At 35.6% G+C, this 26,683-nt stretch overlaps 2 protein-coding genes across 6 annotated transcripts; one reads left to right on the top strand and one right to left on the bottom strand.

Moving 5' to 3' along the window:
* Positions 1 to 1,822: 1,822 nt before the first annotated feature.
* LOC130656968 (leucine-rich repeat serine/threonine-protein kinase 2-like) lies at positions 1,823 to 21,452 on the top strand. Of its 5 annotated transcripts, none has more exons than XM_057459914.1 (10): positions 1,831 to 1,921; positions 8,612 to 8,668; positions 8,822 to 9,240; positions 11,147 to 11,537; positions 12,250 to 12,874; positions 13,471 to 13,663; positions 14,196 to 14,612; positions 15,797 to 16,069; positions 16,363 to 19,083; positions 19,340 to 21,452. In XM_057459914.1, exons 3-10 carry the CDS (start codon positions 8,841 to 8,843, stop codon positions 20,413 to 20,415), a joined length of 6,096 nt encoding a protein of 2,031 aa, XP_057315897.1. In that variant the 5' UTR covers positions 1,831 to 1,921; positions 8,612 to 8,668; positions 8,822 to 8,840; the 3' UTR covers positions 20,416 to 21,452. The 5 variants fall into 5 exon arrangements, with proteins under 5 accessions (XP_057315898.1, XP_057315897.1, XP_057315896.1 ...); XM_057459913.1 differs by lacking the exon at positions 8,612 to 8,668 and adding an exon at positions 4,698 to 4,929 and having other exon boundaries at positions 1,849 to 1,921; XM_057459916.1 differs by lacking the exon at positions 1,831 to 1,921 and adding an exon at positions 2,840 to 4,929.
* A 2,250-nt stretch (positions 21,453 to 23,702) lies between these two features.
* Positions 23,703 to 26,320, bottom strand: LOC130656962 (unconventional myosin-XVIIIa-like). Its single transcript, XM_057459905.1, has one exon. The coding sequence runs from the start codon at positions 26,179 to 26,181 to the stop codon at positions 23,728 to 23,730; it is 2,454 nt and encodes an 817-aa protein (XP_057315888.1). The 5' UTR covers positions 26,182 to 26,320; the 3' UTR covers positions 23,703 to 23,727.
* Between the last annotated feature and the right edge of the window lie 363 nt (positions 26,321 to 26,683).

Genomic DNA, 26,683 nt, shown 5'->3' with positions numbered 1-26,683 from the left:
TTGGGGATCCCGTATTTTTCTGCTGCCTCCTTGTTTGACATTCCTTTCTCGATTTCCCGAATTATTTGACATTTTTGAATTAAAGAAACGTTATTGAGTTTTCTTTTTAAAGCCGACATCTTCACCTCAAGAAGGTTTCTGGTTCAAAACACTGTAAACAATGTTTTGTGAGTGACTTTAGAATTCGAACGTCAAACATTTTCGTTCGAAAATGGAACATTTTAATTCGATTTTTAGTGTAAATAGGTTCTTAAATCCGGAAAAGTTCGAGATAGAGAGAGAAACAGTCAGACGGGACCGAGATTTTGGTTCGAGATAGAGAGGTATTCGAGATAGAGAGGTTCGAGATAAAGAGAGGAAAATAGCTTAGAGCCTACACAAATGTCCAAGGGACCGAGACTTTGGTTCGAGATAGAGAGATGTTCGAGATAGAGGGTAGTCGAGATAGAGAGAGTCAACTGTACTCCGTTTCTTTTTAAATTCGGACTAAAAAATTTAAAAATTGAAGGTATAAATATTAAGCGTGCGGGTGTAAATAAGCGGTATGTTATCGTTATATTCTATAAAGCATCACTTGGACCAAACTTGACAATTTCGAACGCTGCATTTTTTAAAAAAGATGAGGGTTATTCCCTTATCTTTTTGAAATCGAGAAAATCGCGATTAAAGTTTTAACCTTCTAGTAAAGTCCTTATAAAATGAAATTCTTACCATACTTCTTACTATGAAGTCTTACAATTAGTTTTCGTTAGTGTACTACGAAAATAAACAGATACTAGATTCTAAATCCATAATAAAACTGAATTTAATCAAATTTAGAAAAGTAGCCCCATAAAAAAGTTCAGGTTTTACGCCCTACAAAAAACGTCAAAGATTTTTTAAAGGTGATATATTTGGCGTCGTCACTAATTATAATTAATCTTTTTTTTTTTCACTTTATTTTTTTTTTTGCCGTTGTAGAATTTACAGTTTTCCGTAAGAATAAAATACAAATCTTAAGCTATTATATCGTATAATCTAAAGATAGGATTGCATATGCTAAAAATATTAGCTAAAGAGGTAAAAAATGGCAGGAGCGAGAAGAAGGGCTTATCACCAAGCCCCTAATCTATAAAAAAGGTTAGCATTGAAGATGATGAGGAGTTGTGTTATATGTGGCGTACGTTGTAACTGTCGTGTGTTTTAAAATAAATATGGATTGTCAGTAGTCAATAGTTTATGTTTTAGTTTATGTTTGAATTCGTTAAGTGATGTAATAGTTTTCATGTCGTTACCAAGAAATGTATTCCACAATTTAGGTCCTCTGCTAGTTATAGAGAACTTTGTAATTGTATAATTAATCCTAGGTTAAAAAAACTGTTAATTGAAAATCTGGATGGATATTTATGTTGTATCTTCTGAAACATATTATTAAATACTCTTATAATATAATCTTATAAATAAACTTATAAACTAATCTAAAATTTTAAATTTATATTTTTCTAAAATTTCTCATAGATTCCAAAAATCGCGTTAGTTTTGGCGTATCTACTCATTTAAAAAACGCCCTGCTTTTAGGGCGTTCCTTGGCAACCACGTGGGCCTAAATTAAAACATTAAAAATAGCAAGTCCAAAAAGTTTTTAAACTTTTTTAGAAAAATTGAATTATGTGGGCATAATATTAAAAGTATATACTTTTATACAAAGTGGGAGATTTCGCATCATTTTTTTACCGCCTTGCTTTCATTTTTCCTATTTAATAAGCTATGAAAGTTTTAATAAGACGCCCTTTCTACACCCTTTCAACGCCCTTTCTCACCCTTTTTAGCTGTAGGGATTTCCCGGGGAAATAACCGATTCAATCGGATGCATAATTCTTAGAAATGAAGGCTTGTCATGTGAATAAACCGAAAGAATGAAGATCAACGCATTTCACTGAAGGTAATTTTTATTTTTGAAATATAATTTCCTTTTTTTTACATCTCGATCTCTTAAAAACTTCCAGCTTGTTTGACTCTTTTTTTCTACTTCAACCGTGCCTGACTTTTTATGAGTTTTCTTCTTGAGTCAGTGACTGTCATTTGGCAACCGTCAAAGTGAATGCTGACATGTTAATAAAGCAGACAGGCAGACATGGGAAATTTTGAATTAGAAAGTCTGGATATAGCATTTTCTATAAATATAAACCAAGCAGAACTAACCAGGAACCAAGCGGGAATTAAACAAAGCCATGACGAAACTGGCTAGGACCAGAAATTAGTTTGTTAAATTGAGATATTTTATTGTTGTATTGTATAGACCTTTTTGATTGTTTACATTTTCCGTGATAAGCTCTTCTGGCTCTAACTGCGTAGCAGGCAGAAAGATGGGGAAGCTTGAAGAAGATCTTTTTCAGCCCATTTTTTTCTGCGAAAACAGAATAAAAAGGACCTCACTTCACCTAGTACCCGCATCATTTTGCCTGCCACACAATTGTTAAAGCCGAAGGGCTTACTGCAGAAAATGTAAACATTCGGAAAGGTCTAGCAGTGTATCCTCTTGAAACCTGGTTTCTATTACAATCTACTACCCTATTCCATGAAATTAAAAAGTCAAGAAATTAACGCGAATTAAGTTAACGGTCATGAAATTAATTCGGTTCAATACAATTATTTTGAAAAAGGCATTTATTTAACGTGGTTGAGCAAGGTTCTTTTTTAAAACGCATTTAATTAAAGCGAATTTGAGAAATAAGAGGAAAAAAATTTAGCAGTAACTTTTTTCGTATAGGGTGAACTTGTAATTTTACAAAAATGGGTCTATGTTGATCTGGCCATTTGCTTCTCTGGCGCTTTTTAATGTTTCTGTTATCCCAGCAGTCTCCAACTAGCAGTGATAATGTTACAACCTTTCTTATTTTGGAAATGCTTTTCACGAGTTTCGCATGTTCTGGTTTTGAAGTTGACAAGCAAAGATCAACTTTAATGGTTGTCACGTCACGATCAGGGTTTAGATAGTGAAGGGGTCCCCTCCAATACAAGGAGGTCTGGAAATTGAAGTAAAAGTTTACGTTGTTTTTAAAGACAATGTTAAAAATTTTGGAAGAAAACTTTCAGTTAATTTTTCATTTGGATCAGAGTATGAAGATGATACAAAATTTATTTTAAAAAAGATGGCTAGAAAGAGCACCGTTGACAATGATTTGTTATCTGTATGACATAAGATGCCTTCTAGATTAGTATTCAATACTTCATTTATCACATTCTTCACCCATATCCATGTATCAATACCATTAACAAGAGGTAGTGTCTCAGCAGCAAGAGTGCTACGCGCAACTCTCTTAATCATCTTAGACTGCCATGTGATAGGTGCCATAAAATTTTCAACACCTTTCAGGAAAATAAAAATTCAACTTTGAGAGCTGCCATCTTGAAGGTTCCCAAATGAAGCATCAGAATATAAGATCAGTTGTAATGGAAGCTTAAGCTTCCAAAATTTCAAGGAAATTTTGGGATCCAATTTCAACTTCTTTACCACTTTATCGGCTCTCATGACATTATCAACTACTGCATAGTTTAGTTTTGTGCTTAGCTGGCACACATCAAATGAAATGTCAGGCCTTGATTGAGATGACACCCAGTTTAGTTGCCCACATATGCACCGGAAGTTTGATTGTTCTTCATGTGATAGTTGTCACATTCTTAACCCCAAGCTGATTTAGCTTTTCCTTCACACGTAGATATACCAAGCTCTTGAAGCATCAGCAAGGCCGTGTACAACTTTATTTAGTTCCAAAACACACCTGTTGTGTTTGCTTCCTTTGGGGGCTTTATGATGACCTCTCTATCAATCTGGTTGCCTTGAAAAAATGTTGTCTTGACATCTAAGGTGTGACATTCCCATTCTTAGGTTGCTAACATCGTAAGTACAAACCAAAGACTTTCTTTTGAAAAAGTTGGGGAGTCCTTAGTCAGATTTTTGAGCTCTTCTTCTTCTTCGAAACCTGACCAAACGAGTTTAACTCTTTTTTATCCCTTCATATTCTTTGTTGTGGATATTACAGATTAACCCTTATCTTCTATGGTGAAGAAAACTTTGTTGTCCTCCCAATTGGCTAATTCTTTATACTTTGCATTTAGGACCTCATCTGAGTCGATAATAGTACTTCTTCAGTTTTGTTTGTCTCAAGAACAGGTTGCCAGTCACTCACACATCTTTTGAAATCTGGCCAATTTATTTCACCTGTGTCTTCATTTTGGACATTTAAACAGTTACCGTACTGTCTGCCTTCTTTCCCTTTTTTGTTTACTTTTCCTGCTCTGCTGTGGACTAATCCCCTTGTCCATTCACTGTCGGGAGTTAGCTTGTAAATGATTTTTGTCTTCAACTTTGGTATTCCTTAAACTGTTGACGAATTGCTAACATTTCGATTGGTTGTGATTTCATTTGTTGATATCTTGTGTGTTGTTGTTTCATTCATTGAGGCACTGTCTGATGTTGTTTCTTTTGTTGTTTGTTATTTTGTTGTTTTCTCATTTTCTGGGTCTTCTGTATTATTACTGTCAAAATCATCTGCATCAACACATTCACCAAATTGGTCTTGGTCAATCTTCTGCAAGCGACACATGTGTACTCTAACATAACTAACATAACATGGTGTTTTACAAGGACTTGTTTATTCTCCTGTCCAATTACAGTGCCTGGTCCATGCCATTTTTAACTGTCTTTTCTCTTATAGAAAACTCTATCTCCATTGATATATCGCTCATCATTGTAACACTGAACAATATGCCTCAATGCTCTTCGTATACGCTCAGAAGACTCTGCTGCTATAAAGGCTCTTTGTGATGCATGCATTACAGCAAGGTTATGGGCCACGGTTTTACTTGAAACTGTGTCATTCATAGCTGGCAAATGATCTGTGAGGATGCAGGGATAGTTGTGATTTTTACCATAAACAAGTTGATTTGGTGAGAATCCCTTGTTGTTTGATAAAGAATTCCTTGCACTTAAAGCCCAGAATATTGCCGATTGTGTGTACATTTTGTGTCTTCAATAATTTTTTTCAGCATTTACTTAATCATAAGAGTGAAACCATCCTCTGCTACCATTGTTAATCTGGAATATATATATAAAGACTGCTACCATTGTTGATAGAAGATCAACAATCAAACAAACAAAATTAACACAAATTTTAAAAAACAGCGTTAATTTCATGACTCATTAATTTCATGGAAAAAGATAATTTTGCAAAACTGTGAAATATACGAACAAATAAACAAAAATATGAGAAAAAGGAATATACAAAAAAAAGATTATATATATATATGTCTTATGCCTTCAGTTTCTCTTTTTTCGCTTTAAGTCAAGAATGTTAGGTCATTCTGTTTGAAGTAGCAACTTTTAAAAAAAAAAAAATACAGTGTTTGCATACTTTATTTGCGTATGCTAGAAGTATCAGATTGCCACAAATTGCTGGACAGTTTTTCTTTCCCAATGAAAATCAAAGTAAACTTTAAAGTTAACTTCAAAATTTGCAGTTTCACAGTGAAAGTTAAGAAATGTTTGCTTTCACTCTGAAAGTTTTGGTTAAAATCTAGACCTCTTTGAAATTAAAAAAGGACTGGTTTGACACACTGGTGCTTTTCATGACTTCGTTAAATTCAGGTTGGGTCTGAATAAACACAAATTCTAGACGTCCAGGGTACTTGTTAATTAACTTCTTTGTCCTTTTATTAAGTTAAAAAGATATTAAAGTTCATTAGCAACTGAAACAAGTAAAAGCACTTTCAAGTTTCATATTGAATTTTATTGACTAGTTTTGACATACGAATGTCATAATCATGATACAAAATATTAAGGTAAAATTCCAATAAAATTACTCAGTCATCTTCTCGAAACTTGTGTTTGCATACACAAAAATACATTTTAAATGATATTGTATAAATTTAAAACTTGGCATGATGCTTAAGAAATTATAAATATGCAACAGAAGCTTATTTGAGTTTATACCATTTGCCTTTACATGAGCTTTCAATTTTTGTCTCTGAATGCAGTTACGTCATTACTGTTGTTCAGTCCCTGACCATTGATACGAAACTTGTCTTGTAAAAAAGGCAATTCTTCAAGGCGTTTTGCCTTGATTTAATAAGAATACAGAACATTCAGGAATTAAGTCATATTTTTTGATTAAATCATATTTTTTGATCAAGTCATATTTTTTGATTAAATGGATTATAATTTGATTGATTGTCAAGTCTGTGACATAAGAGTAATACTTAGTTGTAAAAGATTAAAGTGGCTGAAGAAACATTAACAACATAAGCATCAGTGGTATTACTGTTTTAAAAGAAGTGAAGCAATAATTTCCAAAAGTTTGTTGTCACTCATTGGTCACTGTTTTGGTTGAGATCATGTTAACAATATATATAGTGATTTTTTTATCCTTCACTTTTAATATCCTTATTTTACTCCGTTCAAAGTCTTTGCAGTTTTTGACAATCTGATATTCCTTTTATTGACTCACCATCCACTCCCACTGCTACGTGGTGGATATAAAACCTGATAGAAATATACATATAGCTGTCCACATGGAAGATTATTTGAACGGCAGTTTTTTTTTCTCGTTTATGACAAACAGGCAAGATTATTGGAGAGGTAGAAATATCAAAAAAATGGGAATTTTAGAGTAAAAATGGTATTTCTTTTCATACATTTATAGTGGATTGGTCATAATTTGTTAAGCTGCCTTTGTTTTTTGAAATTAACATCCTTTTTAAATTAGTAGAATTTTGGAAAATATAACTTTATATCCAAGTTTTCAGAAGGTGTTTTTAGCTTTGGACTTATTATTTAGGTGATGATAAGGTGATGATATATCTATCAATTCTTTTGTTTTCCAATTTCTCATTTTTCTTGTTGACTGTTCTGGTTGTTGCTTAACAATTCTTTATGGTATTGGAATCCATATTTAAGGCTCTTTGGGATTTATTTGCAGTGCACCTTTACATCATTGCATGTATAAAACTACCAGCCAAGAAAGTTGCATACATTACAACTGTATACATACTTATCAGCAAACTAGCAAGATGTCACTTCATTAATAGGAGCAAGGTAAATCATGCATGTAGACACTTCAAATATGAGAAAAACTATTTTTCTCATATTTGAAGTGTCTACAATGTAAAAAGTAAAAACAGGTTTTCGTTCTACCCCATGTGATTCGAACCTGTCCCAAATAGAATACCTCATAGTGCATAACTTAATGTTCCACATTTTAACCAACTGCACAGGTTGTGTAACCAACTGCACAGGTTGTGTTAAAAAACTTCTAGACTCAAATTGACCATCCAGCCTTAAAATCTACCAAATGGTTTCATTATTTATTTATAAAGCTTTCTCAAGTGAAAATATATGTGGCACTCACTTCTAGCAAATAAGATATGTAAATGCCATACTTCTAACCGAAAAATAAAATTACTGTCACATGCTTTAAGAAATGTTCCAGTAACCTGGGTCTAAAGCAGCTTGGAGTTTTTGTTTGTGATTTGGAAATAAAAGTTATAAGTTATTCTATTAATAATCACAGAAAATCATGCTATAAATGAGAGCAGGTGATTTTTCATTCATTAATTTTTAATGGAAGTAGTAGTTGCATAACTTGTCTTGTAAAATTACATACTATTTTATAATACTGGATTCAAAAATTGATACAATTTGAAATACTCTAAAGATGCAATGTGTTAGAGCATGTTTTTTATGTTTTTGTGCCATGTTTTTATGTTTCCAGAAGACGTCATCATCAGCTTTTTCTTTAAGGAACTTTTTGACACATATCCATTTATACAGGGACTGGATGCTTATTGTTTCAGCCTCATGCTTATTTTTACTTTCTTAAATTTAATTGATTTTTCTTATGTTTTTCGCAAAATTGACAAAAATTTGTGAAAATTAATTCCAGTTAAAACTTATTCCCTTAAGGTGAGGCACTGTCAATAAGTGCTATTGTAGTCATTTTATAGAAAGTGAAATAATTCAATTAGGTCTCACATTAAAGTCTAAGAGTAAGATGTTTCAGCTAATTCGCTTTTTAGTCTTCACTGCACAAATACTTGCCCAGCTCAACAGCATTTTGCCTAGTTGTCTTAAAGAAAATTGCGATTATATGAGGTCAAATCTAAAAATGACTTAACCACTTTTTTCTGGAGAATGTCCACAATTCTCCTTATTAAACATAACCCAAATTCCCCTCAAGAAAAAGCAAAATGGTGAGCAAACCAAGAGACAGGCAATCTTTGTATATAAGGAAAATGGAAACTGTCTATATGGTTAGAATTAAAAATACTATTCATATAAATAGTTGGTTTAAAAAAATATTTAAAAATTTCGAAGTTAGATTTTTTTTAAAAAACTTTATTTATCATGAATATATTTCATATGTGAAGGTATATCACGTTGATGATGGGATGCATCCCCGTTTTCCATGTGACTGATAAATAATAAGGCTTTGATGATTTTATTCTCACTGCTCTGTCCCGTGTTTCTTTACAGCATGCTGCCATTCTTTATGTTTCTTATTTTATTGAGGGTTCTCCACTGTTGACATCAGCATGCTGACACTTTTATCACTATATATCATCTAATTATCTGTAGGACACTGTGTATAGTCAAAAACATAAAAAATTTGTAGCATTTGGGTTGCCATATTAGGTAAATAAAATAATAATGAAAGGATATACTGTTAAAAATATGTATGTTTGTGAAAATAAAATGTTTTTAAGTAAATCAAAAATTCTGGTATAATTATGTATATTATGTATATAAATAATTATATAAATATTATTTATTTTTGATTATTTCTAGTAATTGTGAGACCGAAATAATGGCATCACCTCCACCTCCAAATGCCTATGAAATTCATGAAGCATGCCAACAAGGAAAGATAAAGAAAGTCAAAGAAATGGTTAAAGACCAAAACACATCGTCACTGGTCAATGTAGGGGCGGGTGTATTTGGATACACACCTTTACATGAAGCCACAAGTAGTAGAAACAGCCAACTTGTTGAACTGCTGATAAATAAAGGAGCTGATGTAAATGGGAAGTCGAATGGAAACTACACACCATTGCATATTGCAGCATCAATTGGAGATATTAAATGTATTGAGGTTTTGTTGAAATACAATGCCAGTGTGACATTGTTAGATGAATTTGGTAAAACGCCTCATAGAACTGCCGTTCTGAATTGGAAAAAAAAAGCTGCTAGAGTTTTGAAGACAGCAGGTGGGGAAGTTTTATGTTCTTTTCACATTAAAAGATATTGTCAATAATGAAGGGGTGATTATTTCTACAGCTATTTTGACATCAATAGCACGAAATACAAAGCTCGCCCTTCATATAAACTTTATCCAGTTGTTTAATGTTTTTATATCTTCAGCGCTTATTTCACTTCAGTTACTATTGGTTTAATTCACTTAACAAAATGAAATTTTACAATAGCTGTTCCGCCCATCTACAGAAGATAACAACACGAAAACAGTTTAAAAGTTTGTGACAGGGAAATACAGTACTCGCAGAATCATAGAAAACACGCAATAGATTATTGCAACAGAAAGACTTTTTCAAATATCATTCTGTCGCCAGGGCATCTTCTAAACATGTGTGAAAGCATGTTTTTCTCTTTTACATAAAAAGCTAGCTAGTGAAAGATTAAATTCTTTTTGTTTTCTTTTCTCCCTTAGTATATTTGAATAAATAGTTCACAAGTTTCTGAATAACTGACACAAAATTATTTCTCTCTCATAAACATATCTATATAATAATACGCCAGTTCCGTGTGTCTGTAACTGGCAAAGTGGATATGTTCATTTTCCTTTGATCTTACCGAAAAATGCATGTCTAATATGTTAAATTTTCTGACGTTACGGCGCGACGTCAATAACACTACTTTAACGTCAATATCCTATATTAAATTAATGAAGCCATTACAGAGCACCTAAAAATTAGAGGCCAAAAAACTTGGAAATGAGGTGTTGACGTAAATGATTTTTCACCGCGTAGGTAACTAGGGAGCACGTAGGACCAATTTGGGTAATTTTCCAAAACCTGGTTCCCCAATCCGTTTCGGAATGGACGGGTTCATGACGTCATCAAAAAACCTTTAAACCCCAATATTTCTGCAACCGTTTGTCAAAAGTACCTGATGTTATACATTTTCTTGATCAGCGTTCCAAGATCTATGCGATAAAGGCAACGGGTATGCAAATTTCTAAAAAAAATAATTTTTGTCTTTTCGCAGGTCTTTACTGACGTCAGCAAAATTTTAAAACACCTTATATCTCCTTACCCGTTCATCAAAAGCAAATGATTCTATACATTATTTTGATCAGAATTTGAGCTCTACAGAATAGAGGCAACGTGAAATCAAGGTTACAAATAATTTTTTTGTGGATGGGTTGCTAAGGTCATCAAAATTTAAATGACTCTTCTTTTTCATTTTTATCCTGCCTCAGTGGATTGTTCCACGGGCTTTATCGACTAGTCTCTTATAATAATACGGAGAGTGTGTCTGTGTGTCTGTAACAGGCAAAGTGGATGTCTTCATTTTTCTTTGATATTGCCGAAAAGTGCATGTCTAATATGTTAAATTTTCTGACGTTACGGCGAGACGTCAATTCTATTACTTCACGATCTTATATATACTAATTATGAAGCCATTTACAATGCACCTAAAATTTTAAGGCCAAATAACTTGGAAACGAGGTGGTGACGTCAATCTTTTTTCACCGCGTGTGTAACTAGGGACCACCTGGAACCAATTTGGGTAAGTTTTCAAAACCTGAGTCCCCGAATCCATTTCGGAATGGATGTAGCTGTCAAATTTGGGGTAAATAGGGAAAATGAAATTTGTCCAATTTCCGCGATAAGTATTTACCCCTGGTAATAAAAACAGTCAAACCGTATGATTTTTTATAATTAGTTGGGACCAAAAAGAAAGGTTTTTATTGTAGATTAGACATAAAAAAAATTGACCGTTTTCCCTCCACAGACTGTACTCCAGGATTTGGTATTTATGCGAGGGTTCTTAAGTTAAAATGGATATCATCACCTATTTATGGAATCTAACACTCCCTTTTAAATTCCTATGGTTGACTTGAATCTTCTCTATAATGCAGATTATCTGTTTTAGAGGTAAAAGATGCTGTCCAAAAGAACAATCGTCAACTAGGAAAAATGATACAATCTCTTCAGTGTGGCCGCGATGTTACAGATACTTGTTTTAACGAATGCTTAGAAATTGCTGTTGAACACAATAACCATTTTGCAGCAGGATTTATCATACTTCGCTCGCCTGACAATATTACAGAATGTCTAAAGAAAGCAATGCAAAATAGGAAAAACCCAGAAGTCTCCGCCATGTTGTTGCTTTGTGTTGCAGCTCAATGCGGTGATATAGACCTTCTTGATGTACTCTGCAGACCTGATTATGTTCATCAAATGGAAGGAACGTATGATAGGTCTATACAAAGTGATTGTTTGCCTCAAAAAGTGCTTTATTCTGAAGTCCTTGAGGAATTAAGGTAACTATTGTTTTATTTTCTTTATATTCAAACAATTCATCTGGAATTCTCCACCAATTATATTAAAACAAGATGGCAAATTTCGAAGTTCGTCCCACAAGCATTGGCTACTTCTATACTAGATTTCACGCAAATTTGAACTTGTCAAAGTTTCACTTGTTAATGTTAATATATTTCCAATATTTCCAAGCAGCACGGCACTGGGAGTAACAACAAAATAAGCGTATAGGAAACATAATGCATAATGTCTCAAAGTATGTTAAGAGGTATCTACTATATCTAAAGATATCGATATCTAAAGTAGCAAGTTGAAATTCCATGCATCTTTTTGTATATCTCACGTTTTGTACAACATACAATTTTGGTTTACGCCAACCGGACGTTACAATTTCAGGGTGGTTGTACATGTAGTCATACTTCTGTTAAACCACATTTAGTTGCTATAGTAAGATATATTTGCTATGCTAAAATGTTGATTTCATCATTTACAGCGGTAATTTTTTTTTTTATTATTCATACCTGATTGGTTAAAGTATTTAAAGAGGATTTAAAGGCGGGAATTTGATGGTGTGAAATATTAATTTACCTTAAGTGTCAATATTGATATTTATTGAATAGACATGCAATATCTACTAATTATTGGTGTCGGAACACTTTTTTTGAACCCAAACGTTTTAGATACAATGCATCCATGCATGAGTTTTATTTCCAGGGAGGCAGTCAAGAAAATTGATCACGCATTTCCTGTAAGTCTAGCATGCAACAAAGAGCGCTTTCCTGCAGCAAGATGTCTGCTTTTCAATATATATTGTTGTGAACCGAAATTAGAAGCAGACTGGCATGGTCTTGCAATCCCGTTACTAAAACCTGAATGGATTGAAGATCTGAAGACTTACAAAAAGCTCTTTTTCAGCTGGAACAGTTTAACTGTGCTACCAAACAACATGGCGTGCTTAAAAAATTTGTTGCGGCTTGACCTGCAGCATAACAGTCTTCAAGCAATACCCGGATGTTTGCTACAGTTGCCTATGCTCAGGAATTTAAATATCTCCCATAACATGATACAAAGTTTGCCAGTCGTTGATCGATGGACTTCATCTTTAAATATATTAGACATCCAAGGCAACTTTTTGTATACATTCCCCGAATGTGTGGATGGTGCAACAATACAGTATTTGAATCTAGCCGATAATCGTCTTGTGAAAATACCAAATGGACTGTGCAAACTCAAATCTTTGACTTCGTTAGATATTGGTGGAAATAAAGAGATTCGCGATTTGCCAATGCAATTGGGGAAGTTGTCGAAACTCATGGATTTAAGTCTGAAAGGACTGCAGGTAATTTTGGTCTTGCGCTACGTTACCAACACAGTTACTAATGAATATATGTTTTTTTGTTCACTTTGTGCAGTATGCAAATGGAACTAAAGATATATAAAATTTATGAAATATTCAAAATAAAGCACTTTCATTACATCGACAAATAGATCGAAAATTTAGAAGATATAAGATTTCGCAAAGGCTTTAGGAATAATAAAAAGGTTGAATGCTAAAATAGTTTGAATTGTTATATTGGAAAGTGGCATTTGAAGAAAATGTCCTTGACTTATGTCTCTGTTTTATCTTCACTGGAAAAATGTTTTTGTGCAATTTTCTGTAGGAATAAGGATTTTAAAACTATTTTTCTTGTGGTTGTGCCAATAAATAGGCGTGTATTAGAAGGTAAATGCAAAATATTCCTATGGAAAATATTTTTGTTGAGATCTCCATAAACAATTGCATATTTTCTGATATTATCTATCAGGATACATCGGCGATTTTGTTTGGTGCATTTTTTATGTCCTCGTAGAAGATTCACCTTAAATGTTTTGTTTACGATAAAAAAACTACCATTTTGTATTAACATCCCCTTACTTATAGTTCTTTCGCCATAGATCACCGATCCGCCATTACATCTTCAAAAAAACACAAGGACACTCATGCAATTTTTGAAAGCACAGCTACGCTCAGCGGAGCCATACTACACAATGAAATTAATTTTGATTGGTCGAGCGAATCACGGCAAGACAACATTGGTTCATCGTTTGAAAGGCGATGATGCTTTTAACAACAACTTGTCAACTCAAGGTGTGTAACATTGTCACGTTTTGTGTTGATGTTCGTTAAGAACATCAACACAAAACGTGACAAAGTTTTATCGATAATATCGTGCAAAGTTTTATCGATAATAATCGATAATAATCGATAATAACAAAGTGCACCTTTGATCTGTTAATTACGCGATTGCGAGTCGTGTACCGGTACACAAACATCACTTCTTAATAAAAACCACAACATCACTTCTCAATGTTTGATGTGATATGGTGGCCAGCGTAAATTTTAGTAAATTTGACGTAGAAAAAAAATTTTTTTAATAACGTGTTTTTCAATATGCTTAACTTTTCACCTTTGGAGTAATCCGAGTTTTTAATAATATGAAATTTCGAGCAAGAATAGTTTGAAAAATCGGGAAAATATCAGAAATTTTATTCAAAAGAAAAAATGTCAGGAACAGAAAAAAGTAGAGATATTTCAAATGGACCTAGAAGGATAGTTTATTACGCACGCTTACATAAAATTTTTTTCTTCAAACCAAAATATACATTATATGCTTGTTTAGGCATAGACATACATAAGATTGAGATTCGGAAGAAGATTTTCAACCCGCCTCCTGCTTTCATTTTTCGTGTTTGGGATTTCGCTGGTCAAGAGGATTACTATGCCACGCACCAGTGTTTTCTATCTGCACGCTCACTCTACTTACTGATATGGGACTTGACTGATGGAGAACGAGGAGTCTGGGCATTAAAACCTTGGCTCGATAACCTAGTGATGCGAGTGCCAGGCTGCACTGTGATTATCGTGGGCACCAAACTGGATATGGTGCGCGAAGACAACTTACAGACCTACCAACAATGGATTGCGGGTAAAATCGAGGAGCTAAAGGCGTCTGAATCTAGATATTCGAAAATCAACATCAACATTGTAGCAAGCTTGGCTGTTTCGTGCGATACGAAGTTCAAAGACTACAAAAATAGTCAGTAGTTTTTTTTATGTTGGTCGGCTTATTTCTTAAACAGGCCACCTGTGATGATTTCGCTTTTACTATCCCGGCTATTTTTAACATCGTTCGCAGGTTTACAAGAATTCTGTCCGTAAAAAATAAAACCTGGAATTTTGGTAACTTTGATTAAAAAACAATTTTGGTGTATAACTTTTAAACAGATGTTGGGGTAAAAGAGGCGAGTTAGGGTTAAAATCTGGCGAGTTAGGGTGAAAAGATGCAAATTTGGGTTGGGGTATAAGAGGGAGAATTGGTGCTGGTGGTACGCACTTTTAAGCATGACACATATTTGCTTTTGGGAAACGCTTGTCCTTAAAACTTTTTGCATGTTAAGGCTGGTGCAAAACATCGTTTTTCTACACGGTTGTGAAAGAGCGCATTATGCGAAATAACTTCGCTGCATTGTTAATGGCGGATTGAATAAAAGGTTTGTAGTGATGACAATAAGAGTGTGGATATGATTGATACCTGTTATACCATATATTGACACAATCATACTTTGTTATCCGCGTTAATATTCGTGCATATTTGCAGGACTTTCCAAATATTTACTGCGTTAATTTCATGAAATGAGGTGCCTTTCGAACAAAAAAATTGCAAGACAAATTTTAGTTGAACTAAATTATTCTTCGGACAAAATTTTCATCACCTGGAGAAGATTTTGTAACTTTTTGACCATGTTTTTTGGTTTACATAATTAAAAAACAATCAGCATTCTAATACATCATTATTGGACGTTTTAAAGTGCTACCACAGGGGACGACCGTAGGGCTACCACAGGGCGACCACAGGGCGACCGCTACTACTCATTAAAACCTCTTGGAAACAATTTCAATGATAACAACAATAATAATAATTTTTGGCTATCAGATTATCCGAACTGTTGACGTTTCCTTTTCCTCATTAAAATTTGTATTTTTGTTGAACCAAATTACTCTAGGAAAAAATTCGGAAATTTTTTTTTGGCATTTTCGTTTTGAAAATAATTATTCAACTTGTATAGTATCAGTTAGTCAATTATTTTTAAAAAGCACATGGTTTTTTTTGCGCACGCGAGGTTGTGCGGATTTTCGTGCTAAATAATTTTTTGAGATACCACTCAGGATAATACCTTTCCTTTCCATTACTGTCTTCTGAACTAATTTTTTTTATATCAGTCATGGAGAACCTGCGCATGCTCATTTACGACGTGGCCGATCAAATGACGCATGGTAAGCAAGGCATAAAAGTAATGGGCGAGCAAATACCGCTTAGTTACAAGTATTTGGAGAGACTACTTGACGAGCAGCAAAAAACCAAGCTGCGAAATAAGGAGATACCGATCTTGAATCGTGAAGAGTTTCTGAAGATAGCTACAAATGTGAAATGTCCTCGAGATATATTGGAAGAGGAGGACATTGAGGTGGCGACAAAGTTTTTGCATAATATTGGTAAGGCATTGATAACGAAATATGTTTTTTTTTGTTCCTTTCCCAAATTTTTTGTCACTAAAAGTAGAATTTTCTAAAATTTGAATGTAGGTAGACATTGCGCATGCGCAGGTAGTACAGTACAAATAATATGTCCTAATTTGGTTGTTATCCGATTCAATCGACGCCGAACGATGTAAAACTAGGTTTGCTTTCTAATGCAACTAAAATTTCGAAAAAAGTCTGGGGTTAAAGGGATAACCCTTGTTTCCTTGACGTGACAGCATTAGATCTCCATTTTTATTTACACATAGGGACTATTCTCCATTACAACGACCCCAACCAGGATTTAAAAGACCTTTATTTTATCAGTCCGTCATGGTTGTGTCAACTCATGGCAAAAATTATCACTGTGAAAGCCGCTCACAATTTCTTCAAGAACGGTATCCTAGAAACGAAGTGTATCAAACTTATTATCGGCGACATGGAAGAATTCCCGCCAAAATTTTATGAGAAATATATGAGACTGCTGTATCGTTTTCAAATAGCTTGCGAAGTAGACCACCATCGAATTTTGGTTCCCTCTAAACTCCCCGATAAAAAGCCGGACGTGGATGAAAACGTCGATTCTCGTGATTTGCTAACACGGTACCATTTATTCACGTGTATTCCGTATGGGTTTTGGTCGCGTTTTATGAGCCGAGTACTCCTATTGATGAGCGAAATGCTGTCAACAAGTTATAGCTCTTATTCGCACACTTCATCAGAGATGAAAAGTCCTGCGCCCAACTTTGGTAATGATAACCCGGAGGTGAAAGATGAGGAAGAACAAGCAGAAGAAGAAGTTGACGATATCGGATCATTGTCTTCAGTTACCGTAAGTTGTATGGATGACGATGTGGAAGAACCTAAAACTCCGACTATAAACGCTAATCATGTCGCCGGTGTCGTGTATGTCAACGCTAACGGACCCGGGGATAAATTTCTCTTCCGAAGTTCTTCCATTCAAATGTTTGCAAGCAACGAGTCGTCAAATACAACGACCTCTTCCCCCGACGTCAAATATGGCGACAGCAACCACAACGACCGCACGTGGAGTCCACAATCGCTGGAATATAATAGCGATCAAGAAAATTTCAATAGTATGGAACAAAACAGCGCTCCAACGACGGACGAGTTGGGTGGTAACTTCAATTCTGACGTAGCGTCGCCGTCAGAAAATGTCGATAGCGTGAATAACTCTTTCCCTGATGTGTTGGATAACGGTGACGTCAGAAGTTGTGAAAATAAACAAGACGAGTCGGATGAAACAAATAGAAACAGTGAAAAGCCAAGTAAAGAAGAACCCACTGATGAAATAGTGGAGAGGAAACTAAAAGAAGAACATGAGGCCAATAAATTAAATCAACTAATCTATAACCACGTTAACAACGAAACAATAAGCGAGTCAGACGATTCAAGCGATTCGTTTGAGTGCCGACACGGCTCAGTGGATTCACATAAGTCGAATCTACCACACCGCGTACTTGAATCATTCATGGCTGAAGAATTTGCTGCGAAGGAGTCCATACCTTCGCTCTCATCAAATAGAGAAGACGAAGACGAAGAGGCGTTTAAGGACTGTGTAGACCTCGCTTATTTGTTAGACAGGAAATACCTTCAGTGTTGGAAAAACGGCATTGTTTTTAATCATCCTGATTTGTATTTTTCAGTCCAACAAATTCCATCTATCAAAGCAAAAAGAGAAACAATCGAGACAAAGGTTTCTGACAAACCTCTTGGATATCGAGTCCTTGGTGTCATTGTGGACCACATCCGGACCCTTGTGAAGGAATGGTATCCGGGATTGGCTGGTAACGATGGGCAAAACCCCTTCGTAATGCAATGCATCGCATGTCCAGTGTGTGTCAAGATGGGCATTAAGCCACCTCACCTTTTCGATATTCAAACAGCTTTTTATCGCGTTTACAATTCATCCGGGAGCGATTATTGTATTCCGTGCGTCCGGTCGCACTGTCCACAAGTCGTTAATGTCGAAGATATTTGTCCGGAACTCGTGTTTAGTGACTTACCAAGAAACTTACAAATTAACCGGAGTGAGTTGTCTTATATTAAAGAGGAGGATTATTTACTGGGTGTCGGTGCGTACGGAAAAGTTTACCGTGGTGCTTACAAAGATATTCCGGCAGCAGTAAAATTGTACAAATTCGATGAGGCCAACTTATCTACTGCACTCGACGGATTTCATGATGTGAGGCAGGAAATATTTATGTTGAGCAAACTGCGAAACCATCCGTATATTGTTAAATTTCTCGGATTCACTATGCAGCCTCATCTGTGTGCTGTTATGGAGTTAGCCGATCATGGAACCTTAAAAGACGCGTTGTACGAGGGCAAAGTTCAAATCCCCCGAATCTTGCTCTTTCGGATTGCTCAACAACTAGCGAGTGGGTTGGATTTTTTACACTCCAGAAACATTGTTCATCGCGATATCAAATCGGATAATGTTTTATTGTTCTCACTTGAGCATGATGCACACGTCAATGTGAAGTTGACTGATTTTGGAACTGCGAATTTCATCAGTCCGTGCGGCATGAAACACGTGATTGGAACAGTTGGATTTATGGCGCCAGAAATGTTCGATTACAATAGCTCATCAGACGAGTACACGTGCAAAGTGGATGTTTATTCCTTGGCTATGGTGTTCTACGAAATGATTACGTCACGGCGGCCGTTCCATGACTTGCTCAATGCCTACGACATCACGGACGCGCTAAAGAACGGCTCGCGGCCGATTTACTGCGATATTCTGCGCTCCTTTTTTGGCTTGATCTCCTTGACAGAGCTTATGATCAAGATGTGGAATCAGGAATGCATGAGACGCGCCTCTGCTGGTCAGGTCTTGAATCAACTTCGAAACACAGCCTTTCAGCTATTGTATGGTAAGCGAGCATTGGAAGACCCGCAGAACCCACGCTACATGTGTTATGTGCCCAACACGAAAGAATTATGGATTGTGTGTGATGACAGAAAAGGTGCCTTTTTCATCTTGTTTTGATTTTCATAAATTGTTTAAGTCTATGTGAAACCGGTCTTTCAAAACACTGCTTCCATTTTTTACGGGCGTCTTCCAATGATGTAAATTGCGCTTCATCAGTCCTTCTCTGTTTTTCCATTTTTTGATATCCATACTATCTAATAAATATAAACAGGACAGACATACAGTATTTGCTTTAAAACTCTCCTTTTTCAGATCGGGACGCCATTATTAATATTTTTTTGCTTTTTTAGGCGCCTTTGTGTCAGTGATTGACATGGCAACTTCAAAAGTAAAAGACGTTCTTACGATCGATGGAAATAAGTACGGTCTGCCAGTGTTTAACCTGGTTCACATATGCTTGATTGATGATGCTCAGGTGGTAATTGTGCTGCGTGGTAGTCACGATGTACTTCTCACTTTTTCTACGGAAAAACAACGAAAGATTTTGAATTACCACGCATACCTAGAAGAACACGTGACCACAATTATCGCCAATGACAATCATGTTTTTATCGGTTTCCAACATGGGCGATTTGTGCGAATACTTAAAAAGCATTTTCTGAAAGGGAAGATGAAGAAAGATCCATTTGAAGTAACTATCAACGATCATCGTCCAATCCCTGCCATGGTTGTCAGCGAAAGCAAACTTATCGTTGCTAACGACAAATACTTATATTTATACACGAGTGACGTATCGTCGGACCGTTACTTACAACTAGAGCGAACTCACCAACATCAACCCGTGAGAGAAATTATACTTTCTGAAGACAAACAAGCACTCTTTGTTTCGTTTCAATGCAGCGCCGAAATTTATTTTTACGATGTTGAAAACATGCGATGTCACGAGATGTCATGTGAAGACGTCGTAAAGCAGCTATTACCCGACGCCGACAGCAACGACACAAGAGTGACGTGTATGTGTCAGGTTTTAGACGTATTATGGGTTGGAACAGGCAGTGGACACATCTTAGTGTACCATTTTGATGTAACCTCGTATCATCTCACATACATAACCTGCTTTCAGCCATATAGAATCGAAGTGCGCAAGCTCTGTGCTATTCATCTCGAGCAACCAAACGACGACGGCGTTCAAGATTTTGTTTTAACTTCGGGAAAGATTTTAAACGAGCATGTGTTTGGTGAGAACTCGTTGTGTCAACTTCATGGAGACTTCCCGCTTGATCAAGCATTTATTGATCGAGGCATGGGTAAAGGTCGCGTTTCGCCAAGCGGTATAACAATGAGCGACACACACGATCGGGAGGGAAAGGTCATCCTTATATGGCAGGCCTTAAACTCACGCATCATGAAAAATTTACAAATATAAAAACTATTATGTTTTAGTGAAGGAATCAAAAATAGACGCGGCTTGCGAGAGAAACGTTGTTACAGGTACATCCAGTCCGGCTTCATTACCAATTTTGACTGCGAATTTTGTTTTGTTTTCCTGGTGGAAAATTTTAAGCTGAATTTTTACTCAAAAAAAAAACAATCCGGATCGGAAACCAACCAAGTTTAAGAATAATAATTCATAAACTTGATTGGCTATTCTTCTAATTATTCCTTTGTTTTCTTAATTTCTCCGTTCCAGTCCGTAAGAAAAGTAAGAATGGATCGGAACAGAACTTGACGGCAAATTTTATTAATTAAAACAAATTCGAGAAATCACAATTTTCCGACCTTATCCTATACAGTTCATTCTTGAGTGGAAATCACCATCTGGTGTCAATCAAATTTCTGTTAGCTTGCCAAAAGTGACAGATTTAATACAGAGAGCTAAATTCACAAGCTTTTTCTAAAATGCTTTTTTAAAACAAGGCGAAACCACTACATTAAAGCAACTTATACTGCGCGCTGTTGTTGAAGGGAAGTATCTCGTTTTTATGACCGCGCTTTTTGTATTCTGTATATAACCTTTTGTTGATTTCAATTTTATCGACCCTTGGTTTTAGCTAAGCGATGTTAGACTCGTCACAACAAAAATGATATAGTTATAATGGATAGTTCGTTTAACTAAAAGTAAAAAAGTGATGACGTCACCATTGTTATTGTCAAAAACCCAGTGACAAGATTACGGTCAACGATTATACTTAGGGTCGATGAGAAAAAACAACGATGTAATTATAGCGTAATTCTGTTCTGTTTGTTTTTCCAGATGTGCATTTTATAGTAAATTTTATAGTAAATTTTTTTAGTGGATTTTATAATGTTTATATTGTAATTTTTGTTATTTTTTTTCCATCACTTTTATCACAAGGTTATTGCTTTAGGAACATAATGCAGTGTTTGTGTAAGAAAATAATAGTAATATTAAAAACAAATGGAATATCCCCTTAAAAAATACATTGTGTGTCCGAGGCTTAACTTTTTAGGGTTTTTTGATTAGTTACTTTGCATAGCTGTATAAACAGATTTCAAACCCACGGCAAGAAATTATTTTTGTTTTGTAATTCGGACACATTCAGGACTAGGCGGGGGGAAGGGTTGGGGTAGGCAAGGCAAAGATGTAAAATATGTAAGGTGTTTGTTTGTGTCAACAAGAACTGCGTGCTATTACAAAGCTGCGAAAGGATTTCAGCTGCAACTACTTGCTTTAAGAGTCGTATGTTCCTGCTTTTTTTTTAAAAGTAGTTCACATACCCTTGTTAAAAACAGCAAAGCAGCTGGAAATTCAGGCAATATCAGATTCAACCTCGATCCCAAGGCCTGTAGCGTTTTTTTGATATGAGGATGAAACTCGTACGCGTTTCATCTTAATATCAAAAAACGCTAGTCTATAATACTACTTTAATTAAGTAAGTTCGTGCGTGCGTCAAAACTAAGTAATGCTAATGTTGCACGAAATAACGGTGCCCTGAATTTGCACGATGGTGCTCAAAACAGGTAAAAAAACAGATGAAGAAAGATCTTTAAATCAAGGAAGGTATGAAAACTATTGTAAGTCTATTGTTGTCACGTGTCAGTAACTTCGGCGAACAAGAAGCTTTGAAACAACAACCTCAACAGACTCATCAGCTTTTCCGTCGTTGCTGCAAAGCTACATTACATGTTAAAATCTCTTATCAGAATTCTGGTGTCCTATCCAACCCTAGGGTTCTTTTTCTCTTCTTCTGACAATCTAGAAAGTCGATTGTCAGAAAGAGAAAGAGAGCCCTGCGGACGAGGTTGGTGTCCTCTCCTGATTTTTAAACGAATGCTAAAGTGTAGTTAATTAAATATAGAATGTGTCCATGTAATGCATAGTGAGATTTTCATAAAATCAAATTAAGAAAAATGCAAATATCGCCCCCATGAAATCTAGGAGTTTATTTTTAACGATCCAAATTGTTATTTCATTGTTCGGCAAATTTTTCAAACACATGTTCTGCGGAATACACCCACCGCTAACTCCACATGTAAAGGCCATGTTACCGTGTAAATATTTAGTCTTCATATTTAGTTCATAAAATACGGTCCTCTTTTGCACTATCAATTGTTGAGTACTATCATAGATTCATGTGCTGGCTTCCCGCGTTCGTAAAGACATAAAAAGTACAATAATTATTTGATATACAAATTTTGTAAAATTCCACATAAATGCATAATATATATAACAATACAATCGTGGCAAAAATATACGTAACAATAAATACTTTAGAGAGAAAGAAAACGGAATGAAAATTTTCTTTTTACTCTTTCCAATATTCACAAAAGGAAAAATTCTACTAACTGCGGTGACACTTTTCAACACGTTTTTTATAAGAAACGTTTTTTGCTTAAGCCTGGATGTTAAACTCAATGGAATTTTTTGAAATTTATTCAGTACTATAAAGAAAATGTGTACGATTTTTATACTTTGTCTTTAGTCTTTTTATAAGTAACATGAAAAAAATTGAAGAAAAAATGGCATCTGACTGGGTAAACGAGACTCAGTTACTTGTCTTGTTTAACAAAAAATAAGTGGAAAAAAAGGAATTTGTCAATACCAACTGTAACATTGGTACAAGCTACAAGCAAATATAATTACATGTATAACCCGGTGCAACTCAACACGTGTCAACCAATCCAAACCGTCTATTCCGAATCGGAAAAGATGTTAAATAAAAACAAGAATGTGGGATTGCGAAAAAATTTGACTCAAATTGACTAGAGAACTGTTAGCCTTTATATCACGTAAATACCCCGCTTATTTCCACAGTTGCTCAAAAACCACAAGTTTCTGGGTTGCACCTGGGTATTATTTTGATCTTGACAAAACGTTTTTTAAAACAACAGTTTTTAGTGTTTAAAGTATAAAATTTAAACGTGTTATGCTATATATTCTTAGGGCCACTGCCTCGCCTGCCTAGAATATCTATTCAGCAGAATCACAAAAATATGGCAGAACATAACAGCGGGAAAAAATGATAGCGTAACATGAAAAATAACATAGTTAGGCTTGGAAATATTTGCCTCTTAATTTCCTTATTTTATCACCTTTTAAGGTCAGTTTGTTAAGAAACCTCAAAACTTTGTTCCTACTGAATAAATTTCAAGACCGTTGTCAAACTAAAAGATTTATCAAATTCTTCACTGTTAGGAGTAAAAGATTTTAAAGATATTGTTTTTAAACACGCCTCGAATTTGCCATATTACGCTATCACTTCACGTAAAACATATACTACTGAATCTGTGTTACATTAACACCAATATTTACAAGTTGTTGACTTACATCAACCATATCTTCCATGTTTTGGATGACTGGCGGCGGTGGTGGAGGCGGAAGGGAAGGCGGAAGTGGAAGAAAATAACCATTCTCTGCTTGTTGCGCCATATATTCGAAAAAAGCAGATGTAGGCGGTGGAGGCAAGAACACTGATTGTTGTTGTTGAATTCGCATCGAAGATGGAGTGTATTCTGGAGCGTATGGTGACAAAACATCATTACCATTGCGACTGCTCTCCCTTTGAGGCGTTGTAGCAATTTGATCGTATTCATGCAAGTATAAAGAATTGTTTATGTTCGCTAATTCTTGACTGGCAAGCATTACTTGCATCATACCAACCTTGTGCTCAGCCTCCAAAATAATGTTTTGCAGACTAGCGTTCATGAAAACAAGGTCTGTGTTGAGAGAAGAGACTTTGTTTTTCAGATATGTGTTTTCGCGAATAAGTGAGTTTCTGTGCTGTCGTATCGCTATGTATTGTTTTTCCATAGTAGGTCGATCGAGGTCAGCAATGTCTTTCACGAAAGCTAAAGGAAGATCGTCTTTCTTCCCAACAGAAAGAGTACAAACAGACGATGAAGGGCTTAAGTCGATAGGTTTGCTAAAACGTCGACGTCCTTTCTTCGCAAATCTATTTGTTTCGGCGACAGGTATTTGCTGTAATGGATAGTCAACGCTTAAAACGCTGCCGACACTTGAAACCGACTCTAACATTTCACTTCGGTTTATGTCTCCTAATTGTATAAGTCCAGCTGTAGACTTATTTCTGGAGGTTGGTCCACGCGACACTAGATATTCCATGCTTCGTGATTTCAAACTTTCGGTGCACCAACTTTCATCGTCGGTAAAATCGGTAACATCACTAGGTAAACGGCGACGTCGGTCAACAGAGACGAGTGTTTCATTTGACGGATTTGTTGAGACGCATTGGGACTCGCAAATCGTCGATTTATCGTCAAAATCAATGTCTGTCATTGTCTCTTTGTTGATAGATTCACACTCAACATCACTTCTCACGACGTGGCTTTCGGTCTTCGTATTTTTCAAATTGTTTAACTCTATCGAGGTTTTGGAAAGTTGTTGTTGGATTTTTTGCAGCTTCTGCTCAGTGTCGATAAAACTTTGACGAAAAAATTTAATGTCTTCAGTAGCTTCTTTGTAACGATTCTCTGCGACGATGACGTCATTTTCAAGTCGGCTTGCATTGCTTGACTCGTTCGCTACTCGACTTTCCAATCCCAGAATTGTTTCCTGATTCTCTTCGACAAGTTTATTTCGTTTTTCGATTTCATCTTGAATTTCCTTTCCTAAAAATTGAATCGTTTCTTCATCTTTCTTGATTTTTTCGTTTTTTTCTTCCATTTCCTTTGCATGAATTTTTGTTAATTCCTCTAAATTTGTTTCCAAGGACGATACTTTTGTTCGTTCTTTTTCTAGCGCACGTTCAAGAAGTTCAACATTATTTCTCAATTTAGACATCTCTTTAGATGCGATTTTTTGGAAATGAACCATCTCCTCATCATGCTTCTCATGGTCGTCCATAATCTGACATTTTAACTGCTTTTCGAGTTCTTCGTTATTGATAAGCTCTTTGCGCATGCGAAAACACTCGACTTTATAACTCGCTGCTATAGCACGAAGATCTTCGATTTCTGTAGCAAAATTTTCGCTGCTTTCTTGAACAGCGTCGTATTCTTCTCGTATAGAGTCGTGAAAGTGCTTCTCTCGTTCACACGCATTACGAAGAGAGAGAAGTTCGTCATTTTTGTCTTCAATTAGCTTCATCTGTTCTCCAAGTCGACGTGATAAATCTCTAATTGTGTCTTCTGCTAATTCTCGACGTGTAACTTCTTCTTGAAGTTGTGTTTTAGAAATTTGATTCCCAGCTACAGTGGAGTTTAATTCTTCTTGTAAGAGCTGCAAATTCTCTTTTGTTTCGATTAAATTTTCGTTCAGTTTTTCACAGTTCCTTTCATTTCTAACGATCCCATCGAGGCTTACTTTATCGACGAAAACAATATTATCGTCAAAGGATAGGCCTTCTTTTACAGTGATCAAACTCTCTTGTGGTGCAACAACAGCTATCGTAAACTCGCTCGTTTTTCCAAGTATTTCGTTACCGTCTCCTCTTACATACCGTACCTCATATTTTCTTGTGGGATCAGTATCTCCTAAACATTCAAGTTTAAGCGACACTGATAAAGTTTGCTGCATTTTCGTAGAAGTGATATTGGATGGACCCCATTGGTATATTAAAGGATTCTCGCATGTCCTGTTGTCAACAGGAAATATACCAATCCAATCATTTAAAGCCACAGATCCAGTTATAGTAAACGATGGAACAACTTCTTCTCCGGTTACGTAGCATTTCTTAAGCGTGTGGAATGCTACGCAAGGGTTCACAGCCATAGTCAGGAAGTACTTCGGGATAAGTAGGAGAACATTGCAAATTAACTTTGATAAATCATGTTCTTGCAACAAACTGATAACGTAAGTTAGTTGCAATGCAATGGCTTCATGACGAAAAACACAGCTTAATGGCTTCTCCTTTTCTTAGGGAAATATTTAATTTAGAATGAAACAAAAGAAGCAAAGTCATTAGACGTAGAAGAATGACAAACCAAAGAAAGGAGTAAGGTGAGTCATCGTAAAATCTGTTACATTTAACGTTTCGTGGAATATTGCTTAATTCCTTTTTGTTTTAACGCCCAAGTCAATTGAGCTGTGCACGTTTTGGTCTCAAAGTCACTGATGAAGCAACGAAAGCTGGTCCGGCCGGTTGCGCATTGCACAGTATGGTGAAAAAAAAACATCGTCCAGTTAACTTTTATTAAAACTCATGTTACAGCTTTTTGGTTCCGCATTCCGTACGCCGGCCCGGTTAGTAACCAACTCCTATCAAATTTAAAAC

This window comes from Hydractinia symbiolongicarpus, chromosome 9, assembly GCF_029227915.1.
Source record: "Hydractinia symbiolongicarpus strain clone_291-10 chromosome 9, HSymV2.1, whole genome shotgun sequence".
Lineage (NCBI taxonomy): Eukaryota > Metazoa > Cnidaria > Hydrozoa > Anthoathecata > Hydractiniidae > Hydractinia > Hydractinia symbiolongicarpus.
This window is presented reverse-complemented; position numbering and strand designations above follow the sequence as displayed.

Excerpts from the sequence above, each read along its gene's own strand:
- LOC130656962 (XM_057459905.1), bottom strand. The coding sequence starts at position 26,181 with ATGGCTGTGAACCCTTGCGTAGCATTCCACACGCTTAAGAAATGCTAC.
- LOC130656968 (XM_057459913.1), top strand. The coding sequence starts at position 4,874 with ATGATCTGTGAGGATGCAGGGATAGTTGTGATTTTTACCATAAACAAG. Across the intron at positions 9,241-11,146 it reads TAGAGTTTTGAAGACAGCAG|AGGTAAAAGATGCTGTCCAA; the intron begins GTGGGGAAGTTT and ends TATCTGTTTTAG. Across the intron at positions 12,875-13,470 it reads TAAGTCTGAAAGGACTGCAG|ATCACCGATCCGCCATTACA; the intron begins GTAATTTTGGTC and ends CTTTCGCCATAG.